Source organism: Triplophysa dalaica, chromosome 11 (assembly GCF_015846415.1).
Source record: "Triplophysa dalaica isolate WHDGS20190420 chromosome 11, ASM1584641v1, whole genome shotgun sequence".
NCBI classification, from domain to species: Eukaryota; Metazoa; Chordata; class Actinopteri; order Cypriniformes; family Nemacheilidae; genus Triplophysa; species Triplophysa dalaica.
In genome coordinates, this window is record NC_079552.1 from 16627229 (window position 1) to 16646278 (window position 19050).

At 39.3% G+C, this 19050-nt stretch overlaps 2 protein-coding genes across 5 annotated transcripts in view; one reads left to right on the top strand and one right to left on the bottom strand.

Moving 5' to 3' along the window:
* Positions 1 to 11429, top strand: part of gbf1 (golgi brefeldin A resistant guanine nucleotide exchange factor 1) — a 71419-nt gene extending 59990 nt beyond the window's left edge. Inside the window, 14 exon segments of the mRNA XM_056760187.1 lie at positions 108 to 202; positions 486 to 639; positions 925 to 1093; positions 1096 to 1149; positions 1480 to 1628; positions 2075 to 2324; positions 3216 to 3406; positions 6055 to 6205; positions 6749 to 6879; positions 6966 to 7067; positions 7145 to 7258; positions 7657 to 7834; positions 9132 to 9296; positions 9411 to 11429. Of these exon segments, the coding sequence (XP_056616165.1) occupies positions 108 to 202; positions 486 to 639; positions 925 to 1093; positions 1096 to 1149; positions 1480 to 1628; positions 2075 to 2324; positions 3216 to 3406; positions 6055 to 6205; positions 6749 to 6879; positions 6966 to 7067; positions 7145 to 7258; positions 7657 to 7834; positions 9132 to 9296; positions 9411 to 9640 (2133 nt within the window). The 3' untranslated portion in view covers positions 9641 to 11429.
* Positions 11430 to 11804: 375 nt separating this feature from the next.
* On the bottom strand, positions 11805 to 17935 carry LOC130432239 (core histone macro-H2A.2). 4 transcript variants are annotated; one of them, XM_056761536.1, is made up of 11 exons: positions 17631 to 17935; positions 17193 to 17314; positions 15865 to 15899; positions 15568 to 15749; positions 15375 to 15481; positions 14696 to 14884; positions 14494 to 14601; positions 14181 to 14280; positions 13959 to 14048; positions 12603 to 12777; positions 11805 to 12457 (listed from the first exon to the last, which is right to left on the bottom strand). In XM_056761536.1, the coding sequence occupies exons 4-11, from the start codon at positions 15737 to 15739 to the stop codon at positions 12292 to 12294; spliced, it is 1107 nt and encodes a 368-aa protein (XP_056617514.1). In that variant the 5' UTR covers positions 15740 to 15749; positions 15865 to 15899; positions 17193 to 17314; positions 17631 to 17935; the 3' UTR covers positions 11805 to 12291. The 4 variants fall into 4 exon arrangements, with proteins under 4 accessions (XP_056617514.1, XP_056617516.1, XP_056617513.1 ...); XM_056761538.1 differs by lacking the exon at positions 17193 to 17314; XM_056761535.1 differs by lacking the exon at positions 17631 to 17935 and having other exon boundaries at positions 17193 to 17415.
* Positions 17936 to 19050: the final 1115 nt, after the last annotated feature.

Genomic DNA, 19050 nt, shown 5'->3' on the forward strand with positions numbered 1-19050 from the left:
ATCCTCTCTATTGCTCAACTGTTGTCATATTAATAGAATATAAAGCCTAAATACAAAGTTGGAGAAGCTTTGGTTTTATCATAGATACAAATGTTTCTTTCCTCCAGGCTCTTATCTCTGTGACCCCCGATGAGGAAACATACGATGAAGAAGATGCTGCTTTCTGTCTGGAGATGCTGCTGCGTATTGTTCTTGAAAACAGGTACTACATGTACAGTACATAGCCTTAATATAGGACTACACAATTTGTCAGCATTATTGAAATATTGCAGGTGTACATATAAAGTACAGTATAGTCAAACATCAACAATTGAAATCTGTTTGTTTGTAATCTTGGAATATAGGATTTAAGCTGTTAAACATATTTATTCAGCAAGTTATCATCTATCCTATTTATCAATATCATCATAACATTTTTAGAATCGCAGTGGATGGAATCTGTCTGGCCTTGAGAGGGATATAATTGGTTGATTTTGTGTTTTCAGGGACAGAGTATCGTGTGTATGGCAGACGGTACGAGATCACTTATATCAACTGTGTGTTCACGCTAATGAGAGCTGTTTCCTGGTGGAGAGAGCCGTGGTTGGCTTGCTCAGACTCGCCATACGTTTACTGCGCAGAGAGGACATCGGCTCACAGGTATGACCACAGATGCAAACTCACACTTCCTGTTGTTACGCTACAAATCACGCCTAAAATGTTTGTATATGTCAGTGAGTGATATACGCTAAATCCCAAAATGTCCAGAAAGAGAGGAGATGGATTTCATGCACTGTGACATGTGCGTGCCCTATTTCCCACTTAACTAAATGAACCCCGCAACCACAAACATACATGACACATGTGCGCACACACAGGACCAGTATCATGAAAATAAGCAGCCACATAAGACTTCTTTTGTTTGACTGCCGTGTCTGTACACAGGTTCTCCTCTCCCTTCAACTGCTGTTGATGATGAAGCCTCACGTTCTGTCCAGAGTCTTTAGAGATGTGGCCTTCGGCTTGCACGAGCTTCTCAAAACCAACGCAGCCAACATCCATTGCACCGATGACTGGTACACGCTGTTTTCCCTTCTGGAATGCATCGGGGCCGGATCAAACCCCCGGCTGCCCTGCAGGTCGCTAACACCAGCCCAGACAACGACACAGGTGATTTGTTCATTCCCACATGTTTCCAGCCATAGAAGGTGTAATGCAACTCCAGAAACAGTGGACCGTGACGTGTAGTCCATTTCCAGATGGTTATTTACATAGTGGCTTATCTTGTGTAATCCTCCGGTCCACTGCGGCACTTCAGGACATAAGCAAGCAGACATTGCTGCTGAAGAGACATTATGCATCAATCCAAAATAGCCTGTTATACCTTTAGAAGTCAAATTTTACATTTCTAACAAATGTCTTTTTTTGCCATTGAAAAAAAAATGGAAAATCTGGCATGCTGTTAAACATAAACGCAATGTTGCATAACTATTTTTCCAGGTGCTCAGTCCGACAGTGAACTAAGTTCATATCATCATACAGAAGTAATGCTTGACCGAGGCTACACGTCTGACTCGGAGGTTTACACCGAGCAAGGAAAGTCCAGAATGCCCCGTTCATCCACTGATGTCGACATAGGCTGGCTTGTGGTGAGTGTTCACAAAATGTACTTTCTTTTATTTATTTGAACCTGTCATATCCAGTTTAGAGCTCCCGTCGTAACCGCATGAAATCAGCTTTGTGTAAAGCTTTGCACGATATGCGCAATGATACCAGAAAGCGACGGTTTACATAGAGAAAAATTCACCCGCAGAATGACCATAACCAGACGTTCATTTGCCTGCAACAGGTGTCATCACCGAAAGGACAATTTAGAGTTTACACAGCTCAAGTAACACACAGTTTTTATTGAAATCAGTGCTTTAACAAAAAGATACCTTCATCTATCTGGAATTAATTGCCATTAGATATACATTATAAGTGCATTAAAGCAAACGGTTTGTTTTACCATTTTTATTGTTTCTTCTATTGTCATTATGTTGGTAATCGACTGCGGTTACATCACAAAATAACAGTTTTGTGTTTTCGTTTCCAGGTGGGCAAAGATGACCTAGAAGGCAGTAAAGCTCCAGTAGCCCCTGCCCCGAAGCCCCTGCCCAATCCTCTCGTAAACCAATACAGTTTAACCCTAGGACAGGACATGGGTCTGCATGACACAAAGTCCCTCATCAAGTGCGTGGATTCGCTTTCCTTCATTGTGCGCGATGCCGCCCACGTCACTCCGGAAAACTTTGAGCTTTGCGTTAGAGCCATACGAGTTTTCGTAGAGGCGAGCCTTAATGGAGGTACGTGTCTCTTATTAAACAACGGTATGTTTTAATTGCTCAATATTTCGTGAGAAACTGTTGCGTGCTATAAATGATTCAAGACCCTGTTGACTTATAGGACTGAACCAGTCCAGCTGGTTTAAGTTACCATGATACATTGCAATGATTTCCTCTGATGGGTTTCGTCCCAAACAAACCTTTAGGAATTTTAAGGGGCATTTTATGGTTGACTCCTTGGGGGATTAGTTTGTCTGTGAGCGTCTGTTTCAGTTCAAAAGCTTTGCAATTGGATGTGTCGGTGCCTGCAAGCTCTTTAGTGTTGAGGTGCGCTCCAACAGTGAGTCATTTCACTCCAGGGCAACTCGACTGGGTTCTCTGCGCACCCTTTCCATTTACTCTCATGCTATCCGAGGTGGTCGGCGATCATTAGCGGGCTTAGCCGAGACTCATTCAACACTTTATAGCTTGGCTGTGCCATTCAGTACGGCCTTTTCACGACTTGAAGGCGTCTGTTTACCTGGATAGACACCTGCTGTCAACAGGGGCTTACACGCTCACTTTGAGATCGGCTGATCAAAGTGCCAAGTTTAATGGACGTCTTGCGAAAGCAGCACTTTGATAGAGACTATAGTTATTTGCTTCCATTCAAAAGAGAAACAAAATTATGATATATGCAATTTTTTAATGCCGTTCTAAAATGGACCTAGATATGTCAGAAGCAGAGTAAATGAAAGGGTGTGAAGACGGACAGTCACCCAAGAACAAGCTTCGGCACCTCTGAATCATTGTCGTAGCTTTGTTTGTCATAGCTTTGGGTTTTGCGCGCATGACAGATGAGAGAATGGGTCGACGTGCGCTTGAAAGCCTAATTTGAGTTCAGTCCGCTGATGGTTTCCACACCCTCCGTAGGATACCGCACCCACGAGAAGAAAAAGTTTCACAAATATGACTCCAAATCCAGCCGGCTCCGAAAGAAGCCGAGGGAGAAGGAAAGCGCGTCGCGGCGAGCCAAAGCGTCCAGTCAGCGGCCCGCCCGTTCCCATAGCGACGATGAGGAAGACGAGGGCGTGCCGGCCAGTTACCACACGGTGTCTTTTCAGGTTAGTCTGGACGTAAGTACAACAGCCCTTTCCCTAATACCTTTATCTGTCCATCATCGTGTTTACTGATCTGCGGTGGGGGATGGGCTTTGTTTTCCAATAATTGTTTTACGCTTGAAAAGACGTAGTAGCAAAACATACGTAGTTTGTTGAGACAGTTCTGACGTCTGTGAGCTCAGTAGGAATTTTAATTATAAAAATGTTATTTAATGATCGCATGATTTATTATTATATATATTTTGTTTTTTTAATTATTCATATTTTTGGTTATTTTGTATTTAAATATAAATATTGTTATAAAAGAAAAAGCATGTAGCGCTTTCTAAGTAAGCATTCCTGAAAAAAACATTTCAGGTTAATAATGAAATAATAAATAATGAAAGATTTTAAGGTGTTTAACAGCAATATCATTAACAACGTAAACATTTAGGAATAAATAAAAATAAAATAAAAACAATAAAACAAAGTTTATTTTGATTTAAGAATGAAATATGAGCTTGACATTTGAGATGTGATCATCGGGGGTGTATTCCAGAAAGCAGGGTTAACTTACTGTCAGCTAAACCCTGAAATCTTAGTTGATTTACCCAAACCTTGCTTAGTCGTGGTATGTCTGTTCCAAAACACCCGAGAGGAGTTTGTTTAATCTCCCGAAAGATACCCAAAGTCAACGCTCGCTCATAGAAACAACATAATGACAGTTTCAATGGATCACAGATTTCACGAGTCACCATGGAAACGTTCGGGAAGCTTAACGTCAAGTTTTTGACTGTAAAATAACAATAAATGAGAGGTTTTTTTTAAAGATTTAAATCTGCATCAGTGTATAAAGTGCGGGATAAAAGTCATAAAATTGAATTACTTATTGGTTATGTGTTTATAAAACTGTAAACGCTATTAATTAATTATTTAATTAAATATATAGATATTTTAAGAATATGCTCCATTTTTATACTATAATATTTACTCATCATGGCTATCTTTGCTACATAAAGTGAAGTTTCCTTGAGATGTTTGTAACTGTAATTTTAACATGTTTACCAAGGTATTTTACCAAAATTGTGTCATGTATGTTTATTTGATCACATTGGTAATTTGGAAGGCAGTATTAAACCACCTTTTTGTTCCTTCTCTGTATGTTCCTTAAAAAATATACTTAGAGTTTTTGAAAACAGACTTTGCATTGTATCAACTTTATTTGCTATAGTTGCTGATGTAGTCATATTAATGGAGACTCTTTTAACTCTAGAAACTACTACATAATCACAATGTATGATAATGAATTTGCAGCAGAGGATAAAGGTCTGCTGTGACTGAGGTAGAGTTAGGCCCAGTCATATATGATAATAATTTAGCCTTTATACATCCCTTTCAAATACATGTACTTTTTATTTATTTATTTTTGACTTTATTTGCTAAAATGCCATGACTATCCAAACGTTAAAAGAGGTGGAAACGGCCTATCCTGAAAGGCTAATTGTTATTTAGAGAAATTCCTTTCAATACTAAACTGTAGGAGGAGGCTGGAGATCAGAAAGTCATTTTTAAGGAATACAGTCAAGTATGAAAAACCTTAAGTCTTAGTTTTTGTTTGTATTTTTTTATGTAAATGGTTATTAAATCATAATTTAAATATGTGAACAGTATTCCATTGTGATCCCATTGAAGGTCCCCTAATAAAGCCTTGGAAACCTAAATATGTGAACAGTATTCCATTGTGATCCCATTGAAGGTCCCCTAATAAAGCCTTGGAAACCTAGCAGCCTGGGAATCGAAGATGCAACCTTTGAGTTTTAAATCTGGCTCTCTAACCATTAGGCCACAAATATCTTTGACCCAATATATCAAATATTGCCTAATAAGTGGGCAATAATAATGATATGTAATTGCTGTGGAGTTAAAATACTTCACTATTAATATACTTCAAGTGTTGGAAATTGTAAGGTGTGTATATTTATCCTAATTCAAAGTATATACAGTATTTAATATAAATACTTAAAGTTTAACAATAACAGTTTACGTTATTTTATTTAAAGATTATTTCATTTTAAAAGAAAAATAATAATTTAATAACAACATTTTTTAATGTAATTGTAATATTGCTGAAAACGTATATCATATAATACGTAGTCTATGCTTCCACGCCCACTTGACGCTCATCAAAAGCGCACACATGCACAGACAACACCTAAAGCTTAGAAGCATTTCCTTAAAATGAACTAACCCTGGAACATAAACTGCTCCGGAGCAGGCTATCTTCAGAGAGTGAGTTGCTATGGTTACTTACATACCCTGAATATTGTCGCCATTTTTGGAACCAAAAGTTGGGGTTACCAGCTAACTATCCCTTAAACTTACCTGGGTATGTCACATAATCAGCTTTCTGGAATACACCACTGGGGAGCTGTTCATAAAAACAATATTGTGATCATATCAAACATTGGATGAGATTTTTTTTTTTTTCGTCCATTCACTCCACCTGTTTAGCTGTTACGACTCAATAGTGGGTGCGTAACAATTGTTTCTATTGTGGCCATTAATAAAGTGAAAGAGCCTGTCAGTAAAGTAAATATTTATTTCATTTACCATTAACCAGATATGTCCTGGATGTCTAGTGATTTCATAAAAAAGCCTGTTTGTCCCTGTAGTTGTTAGACCTGATGCATACTCTGCACACGCGAGCCGCCGGCATCTACAGCTCTTGGGCAGAGGAACAGCGCCATCTAGAGGGAGGTGGCAGAAAGATCGAGGCCGACTCTCAGACATTATGGTCCAGCTGCTGGTGTCCTCTGCTGCAAGGTCAGAGATTAGTACAAAGCTTATTAGCAAATCCCACTGGCAATTTAATAATAATGCACGTGCTTGCAATATTTAATACCATTGACTTTTTTTATATCTGCTCAGAATATCATGTAACAGGATAATTTCAATTTTACACAGATATGGGATCATTGGGCTCATTACACATTTGATCTTAATTTAGTAATAATAATGATTTATATAATAGTAGTCTTTTTTTATTTAGTTTTGGAAGTGCAAAGGTCAAATTGAAACCAAATGAAAGCGGATTGGGACTGGATCACAATCCACAAAAGACTATTATATATATTAAATCCCAAATTATGTTGCGTGTTGCAAAAACTGTCCAATCCATGCAATAGCTGTGATGAGCAGATTGAAAAATAATGAATTTATTCCTTACTCCTTAATAATCCTGATTGACAGCTGTAGTCACCATTCACTTCTATTGTTAAGAAGCACATTAGACATTCTGCTGTTGAACAAATTCTTTGGGTGCACTTTTATCAATCAATAATGCTGTTTCTGTGTTTGGCCGTGTAGGTATGGCTTGGTTGTGCTGTGACGCTAGGAGACAAGTGCGCATGCAAGCTCTCACCTACCTGCAGAGGGCGCTGCTGGTTCACGACCTGCAAACTTTGGATGCTGTGGAGTGGGAATCCTGTTTCAACAAGGTGAATAAGCACTGCTTAGCGAAGACTTCAGAATAACGCATTGTAAATAATACATAGAACTGATCGAAGTTTCTTTGTGTTCACAGGTCCTGTTTCCTCTGCTCACCAAACTACTTGACAACATCAGTCCAGCCGATGTGGGAGGTATGGAGGAGACAAGGATGAGGGCGTGCACGCTGCTTTCTAAGGTCTGCCTCATTCATTTCATCTGATCTCTATTGTCTTAGAAACATCTGATTAAATCCCAAAATATCCGTGTCCTCAGGTTTTCCTACAGCACCTTTCTCCTCTGCTCTCTCTGCCCACATTCGCTGCTCTCTGGCTCACCATTTTGGACTTCATGGACAAGTACATGCACGCTGGTTCCAGTGACCTGCTGGTGAGAATTGCTCCGTTGTCCATGAGTTTTCAAATGTGCTGACTGGGATCGAGAATCAGTCAAAATACTGGATCCAAATGGTTTTCATTACGGGCCTGCATGTCTGCATTTTTCTGCTGATGCAGACAGAGCACATACTGAAATACTGTGACAGCTGCAGTTTCCTGCCGTGCTGTTCACTGAATCCACAGCTATGTTCTGAATAACATACTCGCACTATTTATGTAGTATAAGATGTGGACAGTCTGCAGATTTTCTCTTTTTTTATTTGACATGGAAGCTTTAATGGAATCAAACTTAAATAGTAGCTTTATTAATTCCAATTTTGTTGACTTCAAATATCAAAATAGATTCTGTTTTGATCTCCTGAAACTGTCATTTTGTTGTTTAATGTTCAGCTCGAAGCGATCCCGGAGTCTCTCAAGAACATGCTTTTGGTGATGGACACAGCAGGGATCTTTCACTGTGCAGACTCTCGTACGGGCTACTCGGACCTTTGGGAAATCACCTGGGAGAGAATTGACTGTTTCTTGCCCCGTCTCAAGGAGGAGCTCTTCAAACAGGCCGTCATTCCAGGTGCTACATCCACACAGATACATGCAGTATATACTGTACAGTGGCTTGCAAGAGTTTTTGTACACATCGTTTTTTTCACATTTTATGTTGCTCCTCTGTGTTATACTACTTTAAATTGATCTTTTTTAACATAAAGCTAAATTCCATACGCCTTAATGACAAAAAGAGATTTGAGACAACTTGGAAAATTGACTAAGAATAAAAATACTGAAATAATTACATAGCATGATTATTTATACCCCTTTCCGGGACACTTAGGACACTTGTAGGAAATTCAATTGAATGATTATGATTAGGAAAGGAACAAACCTCTCAATAAATCACTTAGAGCCTGAGAATAGACGGATGGTTTGTTCTCCAACAGGACAATGATCTTAAAGGGGTCATATGGTGCGAATACATGTTTTTCTGTGTCTTCGTGTGTTATAACTTGCCCATGCATATATTAGACACATAAGATTGCATAAATAAAAGTGTCGAAACAAAAGATGCATTTTATCTAATAGCGAATGCTCACTCAGACCTGCCTGAAACGCCTTGTGTAACCACAGCTCCAAAAATCTATGTCCTTTCGTGTTATGATTTGACTAAGACCGCCCAAATGTATACATAAGTAAGGTGGGTGTACCTGTTAGCACAATTGCTTTGGAACCTGATGTTCCTAATATGGTAAGAGATGTCACATTTCCGTAACACGCTTGCAGTATTTGACCAATCACTACACGCTGGTTAACTGGCCAATCATAGCACACCTCGCTTTTCAGAGCGACAAGCTTTGTAAAAAACATCTTGAACCTTAAATCGTTTTAGTGGTGTAGTATGTCCCCTTTAACCTAAAACACTTGGCTTAAGGACAACTCTGCCAATGTCTTGAGTGGTCCAGCCAGTCCTGGGCTGGAACCCAATTAAACAACTATCTATAAACCTGAAAATGTCTGTCTACTTATGGTCCTTATACCTGGCAGAGTTTGAGTGGATCTGAGGAGAAGAATGGTAAAAAAATTGCCAAATGCAGATGTGTAAAGATTGTCACACCATAACCAGTGAAGTTGAGTCTGTAAAGCTGCTTTAAGCAAAAACTGACATAAGGGTTGGTAAATTTCCCAAGTGCTTTTTGTTTTGTCATCATGGCGTATGGAGTGTAGATTCATGTAAAAAAAATCAAGTAGCTTTACACAGAGGAGCAATATAACAAAATGTGAAAAAATGAAGGGATATGAATATTTTTGGATGCCACTCTAAATCCTTACATTCACTTTCTTAAAGATGTAACGCAAATTTTCTTATCTTTTCACAGAACCTGTCTGCAATATTCCTATGGAGCCGGTCCCACCCCAAGTGGCTGTTACCCCAGGCTCTCCTTCCGTGCCAGTGCCCTCACCAGTGCCAGCGGCCCCTGCAGAGCCAAACATCCCCTGCAGATCTGCATCACCTCAGGATGTCCCCACACCTAGTGCCAACGGTGATCAGAAGCTTTAATTAGAAATCTGATAAATATTTGGGCCTCATTTTATTTTTGGGCTCAGTGTTCATGCATTGAAATGACAAGACGCCTTCTGTTATTTTCTGTTTTCAGGAACAGACCGATCATCTCCGGCTCCTCCCTCGACACCTATAGCCACTTCTCCAAAGAGGAGTCATGCAGAAGCCCCGCACCCTCTCTCTCAGTCTCCTCTCATCCTGCAGCCCTTCGCCTCTTCACTGCAAGTGGGCGTGCCCCCCATGTCCCTGCCCATCATTCTGAACCCTGCTCTCATAGAGGCCACCTCACCTGTGCCCCTGCTGCCCAGGTCCACGACCGACTGAGCTCGCTGGGATCGGAGCGACGTTTGCTGAATTAATACAGTGGAGAGACACCATCTTACGCCACTGTTCTCCTGCCTGCACACATTCTCCCTCACACAATTACATTATGTAAGAGCAGGATAAGAAACTGTGAGACGGAGCACATTGACTTGCATGGTTGTCCCTTCTCGTCTCAAACATCAAAGCAACAGCTAGAGCGTTTGGAGTTGGACGTCCTTCACTTAGCCGCGCAACATAAATAACAATATTTATTCAAAGCAAGAAGGTGCCACTGAAATATGAAGGGCGGTTTTATTATTGATGGGACTTGATTTATTTCAGGCAGGCTTTTGGAAGGCTAACAGTACCTGTCTGCGCAGATTTTAATTTCTTTCTCCTGAGATTTACTCCCAGAGAATGTCTAATGGGTACTGGATGCTAAACCAGAGTCTGTAAAGAATGCTTCATCTTCACTGCTTTTATCACAGTTCAGACTAAATTAAACTGTACAGTACGAAAAGAAACCTAATTTATTTTGAACAATTCATGTTGCTTTGGCTTTCAAAATTGTTTTGTCTTTTCGCAGTACATCGGGCCAAAGAAAACCGTAGCAGCCACTTGATTTCCCCAATAATGAACCGTGTATGACTAACATTTGTGCGTTAAAGGAACAGTTCACCCAAAAATAAACAATATGTCTTTATTAACTCGCCCTTGAATTTGTATAAATATTCTGATGAACAGAGAGAAAGATATTTGGAAGAATGAGCCTAACAGCTCATAGCAACTATTGACTACCATAGTAGGAAAAAATGCTTTTTCAATTTCTTAAGTTAAACACAAAAGAAGATATTTTGAAGAATGTAGGAAAGCAAATTTCATGGGCACTTTTGCCTACAATTTGTCATTTTTCCTACTATGGTAGTAAATGGGGTCCAAGAACTGTTTAGTTACAAGCATTTTCCCCAATATCTTTCTCTGTGTTCGTCTGAACAAAGACATTTATACAGATTTGGAACAACTCCAGGGTGAGTAAATGATGACATAATGTTTATTTTTGGGTGAACTGTCTCATTAAGTCTACAAACAGTCCTTTTGGTTGAAAACACTATAATTGTAGCCAGTGCCCGACATCACTTGAGATGCACTCAGTTTGTTTTGATGTACCGGGCAATTGTGCACCACTACAACATTCCACTTGCAATAGTGATGTTTTCAACTATTAAAAGATCCAGCAGATTTCTGAATGTCAGGTTTTATCTTCGTTTCGCTTTTTTTATTCGCAGGTTGTCTTAAAGAGAGATCATTGTGCTTCTCATGTTGTTTGCCGTATGACTGTGATGATCTCTTTAACTCTAAATTAAACGTAAAATCCTGATATGAAATATTATAGTTTTCAGGCCAAGACCAGCTTCACATGAAAAATCAAGTGCATCTGAAAGTGAACAGTGTGTGACCTAAACCCCCTGTGGTGGTTTCTTTCAGGAAGTAAATGTGTGTTTGAAAGCATCAGTAACGAGAGTCTGACTAGATTTTTAAGAAATATTACCGTAATTTAATGTAGATCATCACTGCCTTACATTAGAGAAAGCAGAGGTATACCGGTACCCATACAAACCTGACAGGTGGAGGAGGACGGACTTTGTCTTTTCTTTGTACGTCCAAGTGCAGTTTTTCTTAGATACAGCAGGAGCTAATTCTGTAGTCTAACAGGTAATACAATGAAAATAATCTCACTGTATATATCTATATATGAATAAAAGTTAATGTACTTTTTACAATGTAATAAATATATGGTAAAATATCAGAATCGTGTCTTCCTGTCTCATACAGTACATTATGCAGTATCACGTTTGTGATTGAAGCAGATGTGGAAGTGTTAGTTTACCCAAGAATGATTTTTTACTCTTCTGTATGTTTGATGTACTGTTTTCCTTTTACATGAACACTCCTGTTTATATTGCCCAGTTCCGAAGGAGAAAAAGGGCCACAACCATCACAAAAGTTAGTATTACTTGTTTATTTAAGTCTTACAAAGAAATGGGAAAGACCCATTATATAAACCTCAATTAACGTTGTACAGAACAAAATAATGCTTTAGAAGAAAGAGAGCAAAAGTAAAGGAAATGTTTGGGCGTTCATTTACTTCAGTTTGTTGAGGAAAAGAAAGAAACTTGGACTGTGGTGTAAAACATTTTTTTATTTCAAAGCAGAACAAGAAACACATTTTTTCCTCGATAACCCAAAACTTGATAAATCACATATATATCTAGGCAAAAAACAACGGTCAAAAGTTCAACTCCGAATGGAATGTATAAACAAGATCAATCTAAGGTTAAAAATGGCAAACGATGATTAAGTCGATCTACTCTAAATGAATGTCTTTCCTTAAAAGGAGAATATGGTGAAACATATATGGGGTACAGTACGTCACTCACAAATATCCTTGTATAACACCTTCAAATGATCTGTTTTCAAAAACATACACCTACAACACCTTTCACCGAGCTGCACAACAATCCACTACTAGCCTGGATGCATGATCTACTCAAGCTTATGTCTTTTCAACTCGTGTCGCTGTCAAACAATGCCGAGACGGTCAAACAGAAGCTCTAACAGAGAGGCATCGAGGCCGTTACACTTTCAAATAAATCAAACCCCGTGACCGGATATCACTTGCCGTCCATCTTGGCCATCTCCTGCAGGTATATTCCAATACTCTCACTGTCAAACAGCACAAAGTAAATGTTCTTCAGAGAGGAGCTGGTTGCTGACACAAAATGGTTCGAAATGGCCTTAAGTATTAGCTGGGCTGCTGTTTGCTTTGGGAAACCATTTCTGAGGGAAGAAACACAACAATAACATCATTATAAAATAAGCGTATGCATTTTGTGAAGTCATGTTTGATTAATCGACAGTAATGATCACAATATTTGCATGCTGAATCTTTGTTTAGGTAATTGTTGTGTTTTTGGCAGCTCACCGTCCGGCGGGTAGCGAGGGGAAGGCCACCGACTTGAGCTTTTTCTCCTCGGCAGCAGAGAGACAGTTCTTTACTGTTTTCTCGAGCTGGTCCTCGCACTTCTCTGAGCCCCACTGAGGAACGTGACAGTGGATGATGAAACGTGCTGCCATCCCATTGGCTTGGCTGACTGCCACTGCAGAGCACAGGGAATACCAAACACTGGCATCACAACTCAATCCACTGACAGACGCTACAATGAGTTTCTTCTTCCCTCTTGCTTGGTTCTCACACTTTTCAATTTCTATGACCTTTACAGTCAATTGTGATTTTTTTTGACATTGTTATCTAGAGATTGCTAAGGCTGATCCCATTTGTGCGCAGTATTTGAGACTAATAAAATGACATGATACAAATATTAGTGTACAAACGTGTCCAATGTGATGTTGACCTGACACCTTCATGTATCACACTGACTTTCAAACAATTTTTACTTTACACAAGCACTTACAGATTACTTACTTAAACACAAATGAAATATAAATGTATATTGATTGCATTTGTTTATAGGGATTTTTCATGACCTTTTCAAGGTTGGACAACTTTTCATCTTTTTCCGTATCAGATTCGGGCTCGAATTGATGTAAGGAAGTCACAATGACATTTTATCACCTGTCTGTCATTACTAATGCTTGGGAACATGATGTTCCGAATATGGTAAGAGACGTTACATTTCCCTTACACTCTTGCAGTATTCGACCAATCACTACGCACTGATTAACTGCCCAATCTCAGCACACCTCGCTTTTCAGAGTGATGAGCTTTGTAAAAAATCAGCGCGTTTCAGAACGCTGGGCAAAGAGGAGATACAAACATGCACAGTATGTGGAAAATACAGCGTTTTTTGGACCTTAAATCGTGTATACACATTACATTACATCTAAAAAAAACCATAATATTAATTTTAGCCGTGTCATATAACCCCTTTAAGTGATAACTCATCCAAAAAATTCTGTCATCATTTACTCACCCTCATGTCATCTCAAACCTGTATGAGTCTTTCTTCTGCAGAACATAAAAGAAGATATTTCGAAGAAAGTTAGCAACTGAACAATGGCGGTCGCCGTTCACTTCTTTTGTATGCACACAAAACCAATGCAAGTGGGTACCGATGTTGTTCTGTTGCATTTTTCTAAATATCGTCTTTTGTGTTCTGCAGAAGAAAGAAAGTCAAATGGTGACAGACTTCTCATATTTGGGTGAACTATCCCTTTAAAGCCATTTCCTGACAATGTTGCTCACACATACAAACTAATTTCAGTCAGTTTTTTGTCTGCAAGTGTCAAAGGTGGAGTTAATGAGATATAAAAAATCCACCTGATGAGACGTCCAAGGGTCCCTGGGATTTTCTCAGCTCTTTAACGGTCTCAAGGAAATCTTTTCCTCCTGCCTTCTCAAGAGCGTTACCTGTTTCACACAATATATACAGTATAAATTTAGTGCTGTCATCAATACACACGTCTCAACATATAAATATTTATTGTTATTAATGATAAAATACTGACTACTGAATAGTACAATACTGAATAAACTACTGACCGATTCCCTCTTTTAGATCAATCTCTGCATTTGTAGGATTGATGATTCCCTCCACTTTGATTGTTCCAATTTTGCTGATTTCACTCTCTGTCAGAGAAAGCTGATGAAGAGAGCACACGCGGTTAATTCAGTCAACTTAAATCACCGGTGTATCAGCTGATATACATCAAAACTAATGGATAAAATAAACAAGTACAATTCCAATAGGACAGACCAATGTATTGATGTATAATCGCAATGATTTAAAAGTTTATATAGTAAATTATAAGAGCTCATGGAAAACTCCAAAAAGCGAATTTCACTACTTCCGCACCTTCTGTCCGAGGAACAAGCTCTTTGCGGACAGAATAGTGAATCCCTCTCCTGGTCCGTCTTCCATTGTTGTGTTGGCATCTGCTTCTTTGTCATTCTCTGTGCTTTTCTGCAAAAAAGAGAAAAAACATGTAAATTACATCACTTTTGGTTTAATAGATCTTGTATATTGTTGTGATCAACTGACGCTGTTCAGCGCTTACTTTGGGCTTGCGTCCTGGTTTTCCTTTGCTCTTTTTACTGGGTTTCTTGCCTTTCATCCGACTCTCCCTTTTCTCTGGAACTGCCACCTGAGTCTCCACCTTCACCCGGCCTCCTCTCTTCTTAGAGAGCAGCTCAGGATGGATGCGAGGCAGAACACCACCGTTTGATATGGTCACCCCTCTGAGAAGCTGTGTAACAACAGGGTCAATCACAAAGGTATAATAGTAGTAAAAACACTGAGAATGTAAGTAGCATCTTTCCAGAACATGAGGGATGTAACAGCATGAACGCGATCCTCGCAGATTCAGTGTCACTCCTAGATTTTCAACAGCAAACTACAAGTCGTTGGTTTGCCAAGGATTACAGAGGCTCATGGCACATAATCTTGAAACAAATTCAAAGTTTTGTCAAAGGCTGTTTGCAACTAAAGAAGACATTGATTTTTGTGACTTTCACATTATCTTGTGAAGACGGTTTCACCGCCGTTTGCTTCATTTGCCGATGTGTGGTGTCATCCATTTCAGATTTAACCACATTTTAAACATCACCTCCTACACCTGTTTTATATTTGTCGTAGCTAACAAAAATATTTTTTACTACCATTAATAACAAACAAATGCTGCTCCCGTATATGTGCAAAACATCAACTTTTACAGACTTTGTCATGTCATGTCTTACCTGGTTGAGTTCTTCATCATTGGCCACTGCTAGCTTGATGTGTCTGGGAGTGATTCTCCCCTTTTTGTTGTCTCTCGCTGCATTTCCAGCCAACTCCAAAATCTCAGCTACAAATTCAAAGATGTAACAGAGTAACCGTACATACAACAACACTTGACCACTCGTTACAGAGCAATGGGTTTTGAAGCCTTACCTGCTAGATACTCAATGACCGCTGCCATGTACACAGGGGCACCCATGCCAATGCGATACTTGTGGGTTCCTGTGCGCAAGTAACGCATCATTCTCCCGACAGGAAAAATAACTCCTGCCCGCGAAGAGCGAGACAGCTTGGTGGTCTTCTTCTTTCCTCCTCTGGCTGACATCCTGCCGTTGCTTTGGAAAATAAACACAACATCGCAATCATCTTTTGATCAGAGCAGCTATCCGTTCAACAACACACATCATGAAAAGACGCATCTACAGAAGGAGTGAATGACAGTGGACCCACCTCCTCTAAACTCACAGTGCCACTGGATGGAGTACCTGCGGGGAATAGAAAGAAAGAAGTGATTCATGCATTAAGATCCCTGAATGTGATAGAACGGATTAGTCTGCTTGAAACTTTTTGTTTGTTAATGAACACACACAACACATATTCATGTACACTAGATTTATTAACAAAATATGGGAGAATATGTCAAGTACACAATTAAAGAATAAATCATTAAATAAGGAAGAAAAATAAGACAATTAAGACAATGTGTGTTACAATTAAAAATGCAACGTTGTTGGTTTGATGAATGTATAGATTTTTTGTATAGAAATGTATGGAAATGTGCATCTGCCACATGCATAACATATCATGCATTTTTTCTTTTTTCTTAATGGAATTATGTCATCAGACCGAACACCGTTATTAGTATTCATGCATATAATTAATCTTAATATAACAAAAATATGCGTTTATAGGCAAAACATAATTTTCTGCTTTACTTTCATCACACCTGAGTGTGTTCCTGTGAGGTTTTCAAAGATTTACGCATTTCAATTGTTAATAAGCATAGCTTGTCCTAGTCTCGTATTCACGTTTTTTATTCTTACCGAACAAATCGCGGATGTTTTCCACTATAGCTAAACCAAAGCAATAAAAGGGCACGTTCAGCTTAATACTAAATGCCACGGTCCGTTTTCTGCCGTCGACACAGCCTGCAGCGACCCCGCAAACCCGTCTAATATTAAAGGCGCATGACATGGTTTTAATACAAACAGCTGCACAGCACAGCGCCATTCTATACAAAAAAAGTTTTCGTCAAAAATATTAAATAATCATTTCCAATGTCTGTCCAACAGCTGCCCGTTAACAGTGTCAATGCACTCAAGATGCGCTTCGTGCGCGAGAGGCCATCACCCAATAATCCGGCATGCACGCGCACAGATCAAAGCACTCGCCTCAGTTTGAATGCTTTTACTTTCATATGCATATTGAACCCGGATGGGATCGTTTAAAAACATGCGGTTGAGCACAAATGTCATATTATTAAATCATTTTTACAGCGCTCCTCCCACATCAACTCACCCCCATTTTGTTTTCAGCCCGCTGCATGTACATACAGTGTTAACAGTCGATCTACATCGCAAGTGTGGAATGAGACGCGACGCGACACAAAAACAACGTTCCCGTTATAATCAATAAAGCTGTTTTGCTTCGCTTTTGTAACTAGCGCGATCTCGTTGTGTCGCGCACGTCGCGTGTAGACGGGTCTCGCGCTAATCATCAGGAAGTATTCGCATGCATCGCGAGCGCAAATTACGGCAACGACGCCCGTTAATATTTACCTGTTTGTTCTCTACAAATGCGTCATGTACGACATATATGTGTCCTCAAACAGGCGCAAATATTGGGGAGTTCCTGGTGTTATTCCTATTCCCTGTCCTTGTATGCTGAGCCTCTGCTGTTCCTTAAAAAAAGAAAAAAAAAAGAAAAAAATAGAAGGGCAAGAAAAAACTACAGCATCCAGTACCGCTGTACAGTCGATGGAGGCAGGCTTTAAACCCGCTGCTGCTGCCCCATTATATCAAACATACATTAAATCGAACGCACAAAATAAAAGACACCGAACATCAATAACAACAGAATTGTAATGCATTGATAGTCACGTGACCGATATTAGATATTGTGGATGCGGATGAGATGCATTGCATTGTCTGATCAGAGATGCATGCAAAAAGCAATCTGTCATTTACAGCTGATTGTGTCTAAATATAGATACTCACTGCCAGATGTCACTTCAGTCGATCTCTATATCAGGAAGCGTTGATCTCTATTCATTCTCGCCGGGATGGACCTTCTTCTTGCGCCAATTATGCAATTATTTGAAATGCACTTTAGCTCATGCACACTGACTAAAGTAAACCCGCATCTGGGGACCAGAAAAACTCGTCATGAATTAGGATTCAAAAATATTTTCAAGCGTAGGCCTCTGTGTGAATCTCTGGGTTGTGCAAAATCGCACAAGCGCTCACTGACGGGGTCGAATAATGTGGCCTAGCTGTCAATAGCGTTTTGTGTCTCCTCAGTGCAAGACTCTGCTGCTGTAGAGGGCAGCAAAAGACCAGGAATGGGACGGGTTTTGTCCTTTATTTATTTATTCAATCGTTTTCTGATAGGGGGCGCTGTTAGACAATGACGTACAATGAAATAAAAGGATTTCCCTAGTACAGCACGGTCTTTCAGGAACATTTATGAAGGATTGTGTATCTTTACAACATGCATTGGGAGATGTTAGACAAAGTATGAGAATAGTCAGTAGCCATAGACGGAATTCTCTATACACCTGCTTTAAGATATTTAAATAGAAACTGGTGTTGACTAGACCTGGTCTAGGTGTTTCCAACATCTTTATGATACTAAGCACATGTTGACCTATGACAATGACAAATGTGTACAGAAACTCATCTGAACAATTTGCGTAATCCAATGTATTCGTCAGTTGTTTAAAAATTACATCCTTAGCATCTCCAGGCAAGTGCACTGTGAATGAATGTTCCACATAGCTGTAAGCCCTACATACTTGTCTTTATTCTGACCAAGACATTGTTTGGAGCAAAGTTTTATGTCATTATAGATTATGCACTGTTGCTTTGAATAAAATGCATGAATATTTTACTTTTCTTGGGAATGTCCAAAATTCTGGGATCATGGTTTTGCATGAATGTAAGTTTATTTGCTTCTTGCCTGAAGTTGTTTGTATGCTTATGTGTGAATATGAAGACATTTTTAGTATAATTTATGTTTTAATATGTGAACGTGCACAATACTAAATCAACATCCTTTGCTTTGTACACCATGTTCGCTCGGGCGTGTTTATTTGTGCTTATTCTCTTTCCTTTCTTTAGTTTAAGGGCATTTAACCTCTTTTCCTCAGGATGCTGGTTCCCTCCCTGTCTTTTCTACCTCAGGATCATTTAGCAAAGGGATGAGATGCTCACTATTATGTTGACTGACATCCACCACACATCGTTTAAGAACAGTTTACTTTACATTCTTATGTCTTTGACACAATTCTGTTACTAAAATGTGTAACAAGCAGCTCTTTATTATCATTTCTTAAACAGAAACAAAGGTACTGCACTTTATTTAGCATGAATCACTTAATGGATTTGTGCAAGGTCTTGCTTTGCTGAAAATGTCTTT